This window comes from Ylistrum balloti, unplaced genomic scaffold, assembly GCF_031769215.1.
Source record: "Ylistrum balloti isolate Yb309-2 unplaced genomic scaffold, AGI_CSIRO_Ybal_v1 Utg370662, whole genome shotgun sequence".
NCBI lineage: Eukaryota > Metazoa > Mollusca > Bivalvia > Pectinida > Pectinidae > Ylistrum > Ylistrum balloti.
The window spans coordinates 91,593-107,198 of NW_026782401.1; the positions used below are offsets into that span (position 1 = coordinate 91,593).

A 15,606-nucleotide genomic window follows, 5' to 3' on the forward strand; every position below is an offset into this window, starting at 1 on the left:
TGATGTATTAAACTGCATCATATAGCTGTTTCATCTTTTAAACATATCAGTTATATTAAGGTGAAGACCATTCAGCATTAATTCACATAACAATTAACTGTACCTGTTGATAACTATGTGATCTCTAAAATTATGTTTACTGTTAATTTTTGTTAGATTTCTTCAGGCATGTCCAAAATACCAATTATGACATTTCAAGGAGTCCCAATACTAAGACAGTAATTGAGTTCTCAAAATTTGTTCAGGCAAGTCCCACAGGAAAAGTACAAGTCCAGGACTTGAATATCCGAGTCCTAAAAAATCAATAAATCTCATCCTTCCCTAGACTAGAGTACATGGTAAAAAGTAGACTCATTTATATTTTTAGGTAATTCTGTAGAACAGTTAATTTAACCAAGATAACATTCATCAGATGATTTCAAGTCAAATTCAGAGAAGAAATAAGAATTGTGAAGATGAGGTAAATATACCATACAAAAGTGTCAAATATCAGGCGATACAAATGTACAAGGTCAATTACATACTAAACTGGTAACTTGGCTATTGAAACATGGAACTGGTACTTAACATATACATCATAATGATAAGACAACAAATATTTTGAATATGTTTATCATGAATTTATTATAATTATTTTTGTATGATTCCTGAAAATCTCTTGAAAGTCTTACAAAGAACACAAATACATTCATTTCCACCCATACATCTAGTCTCATCAACAATAAGTCATTAATGACTTGTATCATACCACTAACTATCAAGTTGTTGAAGAATATTTATCTACATTGGATGAAGACAAGTTTATATAATATTGTATAATCACAAGTTTATATTTATTCATTGTTCAAAAACTTGCGCAAAACTTACGAAAGAAGTTAAAGTCAAAATAAGCCTTGATTTGTTAGCTCCCTTGTGATAATAAATTACAACTAGTGTTCATATTGACTTCATAATTGATTCATGACTGTGGTCTGAAAAATAATTTCAGATCTGACTGTGTTACCTATTGAATTCATATTTAATAATGTAAAGTTCCTTTTGACAGAAGATGGTGCTTTCAATATCTAAAGTTAATTCCTTACTGGTTATAAAATATACTTCCAACAGTAGTACTCACAGAAATAGCGTAATTGAAATATTACTACTGCCTTGAATGTCCTCACAAATATTTAGAAATTCTGCAACACTGGTATCTTAAAACTTAAAATACTTAAAATTTGGTTAACATATCAAATGATGACATGACATAAATAGCACTATACTGTCCTGGCATCCATTGCTGAAGGACTACTTAAAGTTTCCAACAAATCAATACTAAATGTGTGTCTACAGTAACTCATCCAATATTCTATTTCAGAAATTTTCTCTCACAACATCACACAGATCCTCCGAGTTCAGCATCAACACCAAGCTAAACACTTGCATACAAATTTTCTGAGATTTCAACACAAGGCTAATAAGAACATTTAAATGTTGCACGTATGTGAAAAAATACAACTTATGTGATGTTATGTTTAATGCCAAATTTCTACTTAATAGACATAATAGCATTAGTGCATCACCACCAAGCTGGCCTTACTGGAAAAATATTGACACAGTGGGTTTTGTAATATCAAAACATGATGCACCTTACTAATCTTGACAGGTATCTTAAAAGTCTATCACAATCTAAGGAAACCCATCAAAATCTTCATCAGCTATCTCCTTGGCACTTTCTAGCTCTTGTTGTTCACGCTCCCGTCTCTCCTGGAAAAAGAGTAAATGTGAAAATAAAAATAACAAGAAGATTCTGTCATCTATTTCCCTGCTCAGAAAACTAGTTTTCAGACAAGTCATATTACAATGTAGCAACCTTTGGATGTTTCAAAATACAATGAGCAATAGTGTTGTAACACTACAGTTATATTCATCCTGAAACTGTAATCCATATCTTGCAAACAATTTTCACAGCTACTAACTTTCACCAATTCAGTAACAAAACAAGTTCAATTTGCTTTCATGAATTCTGAGCCACCATTGTAAAATCAAAAAAGCATTCTTCATTTCAACCCCTACAGGGAGGCCCATATCCAGTTGCTTATTTGTCCACAACAGGTGAGCTTACCTTAGGACGTTTGAGGGACATGGGTCAGTATTGATCTGTTCACAGACGGAAATGAATTTTGACATTATGCAACACCCAGAGGAATATATCAGTCTAATAACTTTCAAATTCACAAGGTGTCTCAAATTTTTGTTTAGATAGTAAATGCAGGTCAATCAGTTATTTAAAAGCTTGCATGACTTTGTAGAAAGGTGGTCAATTCATAGAATTCAAATATGCATGGCAAGGTAAAATAGTCAATACTGTAAAGTAGCAAATGTTAAGCATGAACATTGGTGTTCATTATCAATGATTCAGTTCAAAGTGATTTATTTTTGGGATTTTCTTCAATCCTAAAATTCACAAAAGTAAATAGAACGCAAAAAAATGTTGGTTTATAGTATCACATAATAGATTTCCTAATATAACTCAAGTCTTCTTAAACAAAATTTGAACTCATTCACTGAAGCATCAAATGTAGGTCAAATTCACCAATTCTCGTTGTTATACTCATGGCAGTAGCAATTATCATTTCCAAAATATTGACTGCACAAACAGGGCCCAATTCAATATATACCAACATCTTTATCAAGCATGCAATAATAAAATTTTGGTAACATTGCTAGAAAATAAGTGTTTCAATCTGTTAAAGAGTCACAGTCCAAATTGAGGTCTTCCATTTAAATATTGAATGATGCTCTTCAACCTCTTAACCATATATTGTGTTGTTATTCTTACCTCAGCTGATTCTAAATCTTTATTATATGATTTTGGTGGAAATCTCATAGCCTAGAAAAATAAAAACTTTTATTAGAATCAATAGTGCAAACATTTTCAGTATTTTTTATGCTATTTGAGGAATCGGTTATCAAAATGTTAAAGTTTGAATTGAATGACCACTGGTCAAATCAATAAATACTTTTTTAACAATAAAGGGTATGTTCATGTAAGCAGTTGTAACAGTTATATTGGTTGAACCCCTGGTTTGAGGGTTATCATCATAGACCTCTACCACCTACATTTTGTTATATATTCTTTGAAAAGCCTTTCTGGAAAATCTCTTTGACATTTGAAATTTTTTTGTTACCTTTACAGAAGAATTGTGTATATCTAGGCAGAAACTGATACGTTGGTGAAACGCTGCCATGGGTTCCTTAGTTGTGTAGATGTCGCTTGTCTCTTTAGACTGAACATAGCCCTGTTCATGGTCAATGGTGGCTTCAATCACTCCATCACGGATAGCCTGTACACAACAATGGTTTGGTCTTAATAAGATGTCTCTAAAAATGTGTCCATCAATTTATAAGTGTAACATCCCACAGATATTTCTCACATACACAAGTTAAAATGAAATGCTATTATATTTTACCGAATGAAATTTCACAATCCGGATGTAATGGAAACATCTAAATATTGTCTCATCATTTCGCAGATCAAATTTTGATGGTCATGTCAATGTGCTGCAAAATAGCAAAAACATCATCCCCACAAAAATAACTGGCTATGCAGAATTAAAAACAATGACTGATAAATGAATAAGAAATAATTTTGATAAGTGATAAACATCTCCATCACGAACAGGTTTGTTACAATACCTTTGCTACAATATATTCTGCATCCTCCGGGCTATCCAGCATCAACTTCTGTGCAATGTCCATCAAAGAGATCTTAGAGTACGACTGATTAATCATCCTCACGCCTGTTTTGATCACATTATGACGCAGACGGATGATAAGTGTGTAGGTATCCTCAGCCTGGAACTTGGAGCCAAATTTGTGTAGTGTCTCATTAAACTTGGCTAGGTTTCCCGTCCTCACAGCTGTCAAATGTATAGTACATATCATGTCAAACGAATCAAATTAAAGACTGATTAATAAATTCCAAACTTAAAATCACATCAGTCTAATGAATTTCTATGATTACAACACAAAATTTACAACAGAAGAAGAGGAAAACATTGTTACAGTATACTGTAGATGTACTTATTTTAGTGCATTTCTATTTTAGCGCAATATCAATTTAGAACGCATAAATGCAATGAGGAACTCAAATTTCAAAATAATTACTATTTAAATGACATACAGAAATCATATTTTGATGGAATATCTAGTACATTTAGTACATAATAGCTACATTTACAGTAAGTACTGAAAGTCATTCTGACCTTCACACTTCAAATGAAACAGATTACTTGTATAATGTTCTAGACATTTTACTACTACAGTGGCTCAGACAATCATCATGTTTAGACCTATTCTTATCACAACAAAGACATTTAATGGTCATGCTTTAGAGATAATATTTCAGACCAGTTGTTACACATACCCTGGGTGAGTTGGAAGTATGGAGCCAGTGTCTTTCTCATTGATTTCTGTCTGAACACATGTCTATCTGGGATATCTCCTAACAACAGCTCCACCGTAATGGCCAGCCTCTGCACCTGGAAAACAAATTTCTTTTCTTATTGTCTTTGACCAAGCACATACATCAACTCATTTCAGGAAAAGCCTGAAATATTTTCCTTAAAATTTCTTAATTAATCACTTTTATCATTGTAATCAAAAGTAGAGAGCTGGAATCTATCAATACTATGTGAAACAACTTTTGATGCCAACTTCAAAGAACAAATTAAAACAGGGAGTAATGACAAGTTCAGAATGTAACTCTGACATTGATCATAAATTATCAATACAGACGCCTTAAATTAATTTTATCTGTGTGTGATGTTCCTCTTGGATCTGGAGACAAGAAAACATCACTATTATACATAGAACTTGGACCTGTGTCCTTGGCTTTGTAAATTTATGTTAAACCATAAAGCAGACACCAATAACAAATTTAATGGAGGATGGAGAGATAGAACTTACTGTCTGTTTGAAGCCTACAGCACTGTGCTGAGGAGCTTTCCTTAAGGCCTGTAGCAAATATTTATGTGCCTCAGAATATTCCAGCTGGGCAGATTTTATTCTTCCTGAAAACAAAACTTTGCAGAATTATTGCTCTCTTCTTATACAAATTGAATTAAGGAACATAGAATTATCCGTCTCTTTCAATCATACAAGTAAATGAGGGCAAACAGAATTATTGTTCTCTTCCTATCATACAAGTAAACTAAGGAAACCAGAATTTTCCCTCTCTTCCCATCATACAAGTAAACTAAGGAAACCAGAATTTTCCCTCTCTTCCCATCATACAAGTAAACTAAGGAAACCAGAATTTTCCCTCTCATCCCATCATACAAGTAAACGAGGAATAAGCAGAATTATCCCTCTCTACTTGACATACAAGTAAGCAAGGATAAGTAACTTTTGACAACCTATTGACATGAAATATACCTTACACCTAAGCATTCTTAGTTGTAAATACCAATGCTTAATTTTGTCAATAGAGGAATACTTTCCAGTCATGTTAATTAAGAAATAAACTATATATACAGACAGAAATATAGTAAAGTTAATGTACAAATTTATTTTCACAACAAAAGTTTGTTTATTTACATACATATTTTCAAAATGGATCTAAAGATATATTGTGTAACAAACAAATCAAATATGATAAGAATATGATAAATTTCACTTTTTCCACTGAAGATTTCCTTAAGAAGTACAATTTTCTCATCCTAATGTATGTGATATTTCACCTAAATAGTAGAGATGTCGGGCCCACTCGTTATTAGAAGCACTCTCAGGGAAGGTGGACTTAGATACCAGCTTGTCGGCCTGTTCTATAAGGTTGAACTGAAGGTAGTTCCTCAGAAGTAGGTTGAGGAGAGAGGCTTGACCATCATAGTCTGACCTCAGGGTAGCAGTACGCAGTCGGGCATGGAGGAAACTAAAGATAAATAATTGTATACAGTTACAATTTTCCAACTGTAAACACCAAAATAGAAATTGTCTTTATGACAATGTTACTAAGAATTCCTTCTCTATGTAGTATTTTATTTACTGTGAAGTTATATCGACGAATATGTTTCCACTTTTGGTTTATAATGAGAATTTCTTTAGTACATGATAAACAGACTGATCACTAATTAAATCATATTTAAATGCAAAACAAAGCTTATTTCAATTAATGTTTTTCAGATGAGAATTTGGTATTCTCAGTATTGATGTTCATTTTTTCTCTCAATCTCAAGGATGACACAAATCCAAGCTGGACACATCATTAAAGGTTTTGTTTTGTAGAGTGATTTTCTGAGAAAATGTAACCAAATCCAAAGCCAGTCTATATGGCAAATCCTTTCGTGTGAAATGTATGGAATTTGATTTTTCATTATGATAATTGTGACCATGTTTTCTTTTTATCTTGTTTACATTTCAGAGTAAAATATTTAGACAAAGAAACTGTTTATGTGGTATTACTTGAAAAAGACTGAACACAGCAAACATATACAGGGTTATATTGCAACATCTCTTTCCATATACAACCACAGTTGGTCTAGACAACATGAATTTCCAACAAAGAAAAAAAACCCTTCAAAGAAATTATAGCTTTCACTGAAAATATCAAATACTTGAGACAGGAGTACTCAAATTTATTCCCATAGTTAAGCAAAAATAAAAAATGTTCACTATTTGTTTCAACTACATTGGCAGGCATTCCATTTTACCCTGTTACAGACTTGAAATACTTACGATCTGATTTTGTCTAATTTTTTTGTAAGCTCATAGGCTCGGGAATAATAAAAGTAGCATTTTGCTGCCAGCATGTTGAGGCTACGTCTGTTATGCATTACAATCTTTGACATCAACAACTCTGCACACATTACAGCCTGCAATAATAAAATATGACAGGATATTTCACAAAAAAAAAAGAAGAAATAAATGGTATAGGAACATTATCAGATTAAAATCAAACTTTAAGAACATGACCTTTTACCAAAATATGAATATTAACTTTATGTATTTACTCACTAATAAAACTTATTCATTATCAAGAAACCCTAGAGTCCATCAAGTTCAATGTTATTGGGTTTGCTTTTAGGATAGCAATGAAAGACCATACATTGTTAATTCTACTAAACAGCAATAGATAGGAATAGACCAAATACCAGACCTTGACTTATTACAGTTGGATAAACACCAAGACAGTATATGTTATTTCATTTTAGACATAAATCAAAGATATTTTTTGGAGTAGACTACATAACATGATAAAAATGTCTATTCCTAACATACCATGTCATATTTCTGTAGGTCAATCAAATGAATCAATATAAGGAGGTGAAGATAGGTCTCTACTTCCGGTATTAATGCAATGTTTGCTGCTTTGCCTGACCTCGGTCTGAACGGTGTTTCTGGTCCATCTGACTCCATCGGCTACAAAACAGGACCCACAATATACAAACCATTGAAAATACTTTGTTCCTAATCATAGTAATGGTTACCTCAAGATTACAAACCACAAAAACATTCTAGGCATTCTGTTAAAACTTTCATGTAATTGACATTTAAGAACATTAAAGCATTTTAAGCTAAAAGGCATAATATCTATGATAATGATGTAACAAATAGACAATTCACAACACACCTTACACTGAACCACTTTTTTGTACCTAAGGGCTTCTAATTGCATGTTTCATTGTCCTGATGAACCCAGTGAGGGAAAGACAGGTATAATATCAGTTTGTGAACCATCTGAAGCTTTTAAGTTGGTGTATGATGTGAAAACACACTATATCTGGCTATCATTAGATTTAAAAGTATCATAAAACACATTAACTTTCTTTGCAAATCACTAGCAAACTTTTAAATATGACACTTGCTTAAGAATGATGCAAAAGCAAAAAGAAGAAATTTCTTTACAGAGCGTCAAATTAGTTATCAGTATAATAAGTTTACAAAAAAACAACCTCAGCGAGGAACTTCAAGAGTTCTTCCTTTTGTGTCGCCTGGTTGACCATGTAGCCATTCAACAGCTTCCTTAGTACCACTGGGTTGAGTCTGCGTCTAATACCCACAAGACCACGCATGACACGCGACAAATACCGAGGCTCCTTTGTGGAGACTGATTTCTCGATATGTCGAACATGTTCTCTGATGTCTGCAAATAAAGGATACAATTTGTAGGATAATACCACCAGCTGGCAACTTGCAACTACCGGTATAAAGAATGAAATGGCTCAGCTACTTTATGTCACTTTCATAAACTGAATGTTGATTAGTGCTTCAAGACACTGTGGATAAAACATTTGCAAGTGTACACACATGCCAATATCTGTTTACAAATCTGATAAACATTTAAATGGAATTCTTACCAATCAACCTTAGTATTCAAACCTTCACAAATGCTTATATTCAACTGATTCACTCTCAGACTGTTTCATGCAACAGTAATAATTAATTGATGATCAATAGATGAAATAGGAGCTAATATGTCTTTTAATTACTGAACCTCCTCTGGTGTTACTAAACTCAAAAGACTACTTAATATGCAATGAATGAAACAATTCTGAGCCAATCTGAAATATTTAAACGGATTTTGATGAGTTTTTTGGAAAGATTACCTTCAGGTTGAAGTAATCAAATTTCATATACAAAGTATGTGTTGTGACCAATATCAAGTGAGTGTAATTACTGGTCTAAATTACTGTGACATTCCATTGACTTTGTTACATGTAGTTAATGAACCCCAGAACCCTGGCCCTATAAAAATTGAAGGAAATAAGTAACCCTTGCCTACGTCAGCATTCAAAGGAGAATTGGTAGAAAGAAACTTAGGACTTCTTAATCACAGTCCTGTACATGTAAAAAATAGATGCCTCTTTCCATCTTTCTCATGTAATTTGATTTTTAAATATGATGAACAATTTGGTCAACAAAGATGTACAAAATCATCAAATTTTTAATAAATGTTCAGCTTGGAATTGGATTATTTCTTAATGAATATTCATGAACATAATCAAAGGGAAATATTTTCATTTTTCTATCAACAAAATCAGATATCAGGAATGTTATGTCACAACTTTATAATTTCCAGAAAATTGGTTATTTCATTATGCAGACTGAATACCTTGATAATTCAAGGATTGTATTGATAGATGCGGCTAGCACTATTGCTAAATGGTTGAACCTGTATTGTATTCAATATTAACAGGTCAAGGAAACAACAAATTTGCGGATGATATACAAACTTGCCTGTTACATGTCAACTGGAGTATGAATTTGTTACTAAAAATAACCAAAATAATTAAAACAGTACCTTCGGCAATATCAGGTAAATATTTTATCATCAAAACATGTTTACTGAAAGTGCTATCTACATAGAAGCTTGATTTAACAGTCGCAGCTGTAGTAACTATACTATCGTAATATAGGTCGGGTGTACGGCGTCTATTTTCAGTTCTTTCCCCCATGCAAATTAATTTTATTTTTGCAGTTCTGTGATGTTTCAAGGGTAAATGAATGTGACTTGGGCAAAAAAACAAAACAATTGAAAAGGCTTATTCCAAAGTGATATCAGCTATTTTTAGAAACAAATACATACCCCTATTAGTGCATAATGGGCCAGTTGGCATATTCTACACAAATAAATTAGTAGTTTTCCCTGATCTGATCAAGGTGTGTCACAAAATCAAGACTGTAATGTCACAAATCTCCATGGATAACCAAACCTTGATAAATATGATCAAATTCAAATATAGCTACATATACACCTTCTTTTGCATGTGCTCCAGTATAATGTAATACCTGGGCCAGTAACCTGGTTATCGGTCTGTCCTACGAACAACCATTGACTCGATATTGCGCTAGGTAAAGTTAACTTTAGCACATGTACTCATGGTAAAAATCAGAGGTTTGTGAACTTTTAATGTAAAAGCAAACATGCTAGCACGATTGCGTTGTAGAAATATCAACAATGAGCCACTGAACCTATCTCTAAACAGAAGTCTGAAAACACAACATGATAGTGACTAATTATAGGGTTTTAGTTTGATAACTCGCTATCATATATATGTAGAATATAATTCGTTAATGCAACCTTCTAGTGTCAAGACATCTGGATCTTTCTTTGGCTCTTCTGTAACACCGTTTACAGCTTTTTCTGGCGTTTTCGTTGTCGTTGTCACCCCCGGCATGATCAGCAAATTGTGAACGCTATGGCGGAAGTACATCCCGCAGCAAATCTACAAATAATATAATACAAAATCTAGAAATAAAATACGTACATAACAATAGAAACAACATATTTGTGTTAAGTTGTGTGACACTCTTTTTATGTTTTTAAAAGGTTATGATTTAAATCATCTCATCGAATTGATGAAAAAGGCGGGAAAGTTCAAATTTCGGCAGAGCTGGTGTTCGATCTCTCACAACCTTTAAACACATCCGTTGTTCTCCTACATGCACAAGGAATGTAAACATTAAATGTACCCCTCTGTTTATAATTTCGGTTTTGATCAACCTGACTTAATTAATTATTTCTTGATGTCTAGCTTTGACTTCCTGATAGGGTAGAATTTTTAAGATGAGAAATGATGAAATTTGACATTATATTGCATATTTACATAATGTGTTTGATATATATCTGCTTTTTTCCACTTGAACAAGGACTCCAAAAGTAGAAATTAGTACTATTTTGTGGAAAAAATTATCATAAATATCACAAATTTTTGTTTTCCTTTGTCCTCTTTACCATCTACAATATATTTCTGGATTAAATAATCATTTTTGATTGTATTTATATGAGCATTTATATTTAGAGAGTTGTGAAAGCATTTCATCCTGTAAATATAGCGTTTTATAATTATGACAATTTCATAGTCAACATGATTACTGGGAAGGAGGTTCTGATAAAGAATGCCAAAAATGAAGGATTTTGTTGTTTACAGAGAAATTGATTAATTAGGCTTCATATAATCAGGGACGTATATATCACGTATATATCCGTCCCTGATATAATGTTTTGAAGCACTGAAGTAAGTTTAGAACTTCCTGATACTACCATAAAAGATGAGTAAATGTCTCAGTTTTGGTATTACAGAAAACACAGACAGGGGAGATAAATATTCTTAACTTAAAAGAATAAGTAACAAAGATATGGTGGATTACTCTATACTGGAACCATTGAAGTTTTGTACTATTTGTTACCTGGAATGGCATTCAGTAATATCTAGTCCTTGATTAATGGTCAACATTGTCTAACTATGTGTTCCAGTTCAGATTTATTAAAAAGATTATAGAATATAGAATGATTTTTTTGCCTGGCTGAAGATTGGTACATTAATTGGTATGTAAGGGTAAGTAATGTTGATTATGCTATGTATATTGTTTATATTTCTCAATAAATTCATCTAATGAGTAAAATGTGTCAGTACTCGAGTCTTTCATCAAATCAATGATAGTTTTGTTACTTTCACACCATTTTTTAAAGAAGTATTTTTCCTTTAACAACAATTTTACTATTATGCCAAATTGGAACTATGTCTTTGTTCTCATGAAAGATTTTATAATTGTATTTTAAATGTGTTTTATACTAAGCCTTTAGAACATCATGCCAAAACATATTTACATTTGTTTATACAAATCTTTATTTATTCAACACTACTAACTGGAAGAAGATCAATATCAATAGGTGATTTCAGTATATCTTGTTACTTCTGTTTTTGGCTAAAGACTCATAATCCAGGTGAGTGTTAATGCTTGTATAAAAGCAGTCATGTTGACCATTTTTAATCCAACACTGGCATTACTTTGAGTAATTACCTCCCTTTTTATCTTGTCTGTCTTACTGTTTTTGTGATACTTATCATCAGGGTAATGTAAAGAGAAGAACAGGTGATTAAATAGATATATATATATTATATTGATATAAGAAGTGATTTGATAATACTAATATCTATTAGGTGTAAATGATGTTCTGTACAATATTTTTAGTAGGGATTTTAGTTTGGTGAGTTTTTTCTTTTTTTTTCTTTCAAAATTTAACTTTGGTATTTCATGCAGATTCACACTCAATTCTACTCCTAACAATGCAAATATTTCCCCATCCCAATGTAAATTTAATTAAAGTAAAAAACTATCTGTGTTGTATTTTTTGCTTCCAATCCATACCACTCAGGTTTTATCAACATTTATCTTTAAATCATTCAGACACTTTTGTAAATTCTTTAAACTCAAATATTGATACTTTTAACCTTTTTCTGATCCATAAAGAATGACAGATGTATTATCTGCATACTGGGACAACAGACAAGGTAATATATCAACATTGATGCCTGTTAGGTTTTTATTGTTTCTCACTTTATTAGAATTAGAACCTCAACAAGAAAAAATAGGTATGTTGCGACTGGGTCCCAATTCAGCAGCCCCTCTCAATAAAATAAAATCAAAATCAAAAGATCCCCCCTTGAATAATAGTTGACTGGACATTATTATGTTATGTTTTGAACAATTTAATGATGCTAGTTCCAAATCCATAAAGATGTAAAAACATTTTCAATGAATACCTTTGTTACAGAATTTTTTTTTTGGAGTCAACCATAAGTAACATGCCAGGAATATCATTATCTCTAGTAAAATACATTAAATGATATATTATTCTTGTATTTCTTACTATATAACGACATGAAAGAAAACCGGTTTGGTCACTATTAATGAATTAATTATTTATTTAAAACTGTATCCTATTCGCGATTGAGACTGACGCTATTTTGTATACATTATTTAGAAGTGATATGGGCCTACAATTCTTTAATATATTTCTAGGTTTAGGAATACAAGTTATACCCAGCTGTTGTGTAATAAAAAGTTTTCCATTATGATAGCTCAAAGTTAATGGATTTCACTCAAAAATTCCCCAGTTTTTCCCAAAAGAATTTGAAAAAATCATTTGTAATTCCGTCGGAGCCTGGATTCTTATTTATTCATAATTATTCTTCATCAATTTAAAGTTTTTCCTGCCTCCTTAAATGTAATTTCTTCTTCAAAATTATCTGACTCATATGTTTTGATAGATCAGGTGTACAATAAACATTAAGATAATCAGTTAGGTTAGGATTTTTAATATGTGTAGTATGAGCATTATTAAAGAGGAGTTTTCAAAATGAAATAAACAAATTTCCTGACAAATATCTTCCTGTTTAGTAATAACTTCATTATCATCATTTACCACATTTCTAATATATAAAAAAAACTAATAGAATTAAACTATGTTGCAGTTGGGTCTTTGCCACGGATAAAGCATTTTTTTCATCTGCTCTTTTAACCCCAGCAACAACAAAGCATTATATAATTATTTTGTAAAACTATAGCACATTTCCGTACATCAGGTTGAAATTGAATTAGTAAGGCGAATGTGGTTGAAATTTACTTTAATTGATTTTGAAGATGGTGGGATCTCTTGGAATATATTGAAATATAACTGTTAGCATTTCAATACAGTATTATACGCCCCTGACGCAACGCGGTCATTCTGCATTTCGTTGTGTGAACTATTGTTGAAATATTTAACGAAAGTGGCATATTTGTACCCATCCTTTCCATTCATCGTTTTGGATAAAATAGTTCACATAGTTGTGACTTGAAAATTGTTCATGATAGCACACCTTGACCTATCTATAGTTTGTATCACATTAATACAACAAAGGGTCCTGCCAAAATTCACTTTCATGTAGCCCGCTTAGGAGCTTACATTAGAACGGACTATAGAAAACTTCATCGCTGCCACCAGCCAATCAGAAAAGTTGTGGCAAGGTCAGGATGAAAAATCAACATGGCAGATCACAGCAAAGGAGGCATTTTCACGAGAGCGCAAAAAACTTTAACTCGTACAAAAGCGAAGGTGAGTGAAACGCTTTTATCTGTCAGACTCGACTTGAATTTTACATTTGAGCATGCCTTTGCTAATTGGATATAAGGAAATAGAAGTTTAAAAGTGGATTTAGCGGTTGGCGTAACAGGTGTTTTTGACTGACAGTAGGCCCACTGGATAGTGTGTATATATCTATAGGAGTGTATCGTCTTGTGTTCTGCTCTCAGCGTGAAATGTGTGTCACACATTGTCAACACGCCGCTTATGGAGAGTCAAGCTTGTGTCCTAGGAAAAGTCATTGTATTAACGATGTCTTTTGTTTTTATCGAGATGTCAGGATTCGTGTAGAAATTAATGAAAACGAAAGTAAACCTCAGCATTGAATTGTAATGTAAACACGGAAGTATATAGCGAGAAGTATTTTAAACGTTATACACAGAACGCATATAGAATCTACATGTCGTTTTGTTGTCGTTAACAGGTTATAATGTAAACTGTACATGGAATTTATTTGTTTTATATTGATATTTCAGTGATTGTTGAAAGCTTGTTCACAAGGCCAGAGCTCAGTAGGGATTAAACAGATATATTGACACCTTTGGCGTGTTGTAGATAAATACCTTTAGTAGATTCAACAGATTATGATCCTACCTAGCCAGGCGTACTTGATCACAAATGTACACAGGTGTAGCACTGCAGAAATATTGAAAAGGTTTTCTGATTGGGAAAAAGCAAATAGATTGATATCCTTTCAAAATCAAAAGAATTAGATTTACTCACTAGTTACTTGTAGGTTTAGTTTTGTGTAATAGTTATTGAAATAATATTAAGTTATATAGATAGCCTGTTATAGACATACTTAACTCTTAATACTTGACTCATATTAGCTATTAAAAAAATATTCACAGAAAAAAATAAATGACAGTATTTGCTTTAAATATATTACTGGGTATTTTTAGGATAACAATTAAAATACTCTAACAAAGATTCTTTTGTTTGTGTTTGGTAATAAGTATAGTGAATGATGACTGCAGGCAATGTTATAAATGATGTATGTCAGATTGTAAACTGCTATACTTACAAATTTAAGATATACCAGGCCTTTCATATCTAAAAAAATGAATAGGTAATTAAAAATACTAAATGTGGTATTACAGAAAATCTTTTTTACCTTATATGTCTTAAATTTGACTCAAAAATTAAATGACTTAACATGCATATTAAAGGTTGTTAGAGCCATGGAGAAACTGAGAACATTCCGAGTTAGCCTAATTAATATATGTCAGTTAATTTATGTACAATATGCATTCCTAACATATTACTGTTAAAGTCTGTTGTTTAGAACGGATTTTAGAAGTTATAAGAATTGAAATTATTTTGAAGTTACTGTTTGTAGTGTTATCATTTGGTATACTACAAGTGTATTAATTTATCATTATTGATAAGTGTATAATTTTGTGTCATGCTATAATAAGCATGACAGACAAGACTCGAATGATCCCTGTTGTATTCTGGCAACACTTCAAGTTTCTCATAATTTGTTTGCATGTCTTGTGCTATTATGTCTCATGACAAAGACCTTCCATACTGTAAACTTGACACCAATACCTGTTATGTAATTATAACCGATAAAATAGAACACTAAATATGCATGATACTAGGTATATGATAGGTTTAAATGTAAGTATCATGTACTCTATAGACCTTTTGTCATGTATAAATTACACATATCCAGGGAGATGATTGAGTTGAATGTGGCTTGTTATTTGTTG

The 15,606-nt window shown here is 32.1% G+C and overlaps 2 protein-coding genes across 2 annotated transcripts in view; one reads left to right on the top strand and one right to left on the bottom strand.

The window, feature by feature from the left end:
- Window positions 1-598: 598 nt before the first annotated feature.
- LOC132557346 (26S proteasome non-ATPase regulatory subunit 3-like) lies at window positions 599-10,172 on the bottom strand. The gene is made up of 11 exons (XM_060221834.1): window positions 10,064-10,172; window positions 7,935-8,125; window positions 7,261-7,401; window positions 6,718-6,854; window positions 5,724-5,914; window positions 4,951-5,054; window positions 4,409-4,523; window positions 3,679-3,902; window positions 3,171-3,326; window positions 2,822-2,872; window positions 599-1,746 (listed from the first exon to the last, which is right to left on the bottom strand). Exons 1-11 carry the CDS (start codon window positions 10,158-10,160, stop codon window positions 1,669-1,671), a joined length of 1,485 nt encoding a protein of 494 aa, XP_060077817.1. The 5' UTR covers window positions 10,161-10,172; the 3' UTR covers window positions 599-1,668.
- Window positions 10,173-13,795: 3,623 nt separating this feature from the next.
- LOC132557356 (myc box-dependent-interacting protein 1-like) overlaps window positions 13,796-15,606 on the top strand; it is a 32,519-nt gene continuing 30,708 nt past the window's right edge. Inside the window, exon 1 of the mRNA XM_060221847.1 lies at window positions 13,796-13,864. Within this exon, the coding sequence (XP_060077830.1) occupies window positions 13,796-13,864 (69 nt within the window). The remainder of the gene's footprint in view (window positions 13,865-15,606) is intronic.

Excerpts from the sequence above, each read along its gene's own strand:
- LOC132557346 (XM_060221834.1), bottom strand. The coding sequence starts at position 10,160 with ATGCCGGGGGTGACAACGACAACGAAAACGCCAGAAAAAGCTGTAAAC. Across the intron at positions 6,855-7,260 it reads ACCTACAGAAATATGACATG|GCTGTAATGTGTGCAGAGTT; the intron begins GTATGTTAGGAA and ends TTATTATTGCAG. Across the intron at positions 2,873-3,170 it reads TACACAATTCTTCTGTAAAG|GCTATGAGATTTCCACCAAA; the intron begins GTAACAAAAAAA and ends TTATTTTTCTAG.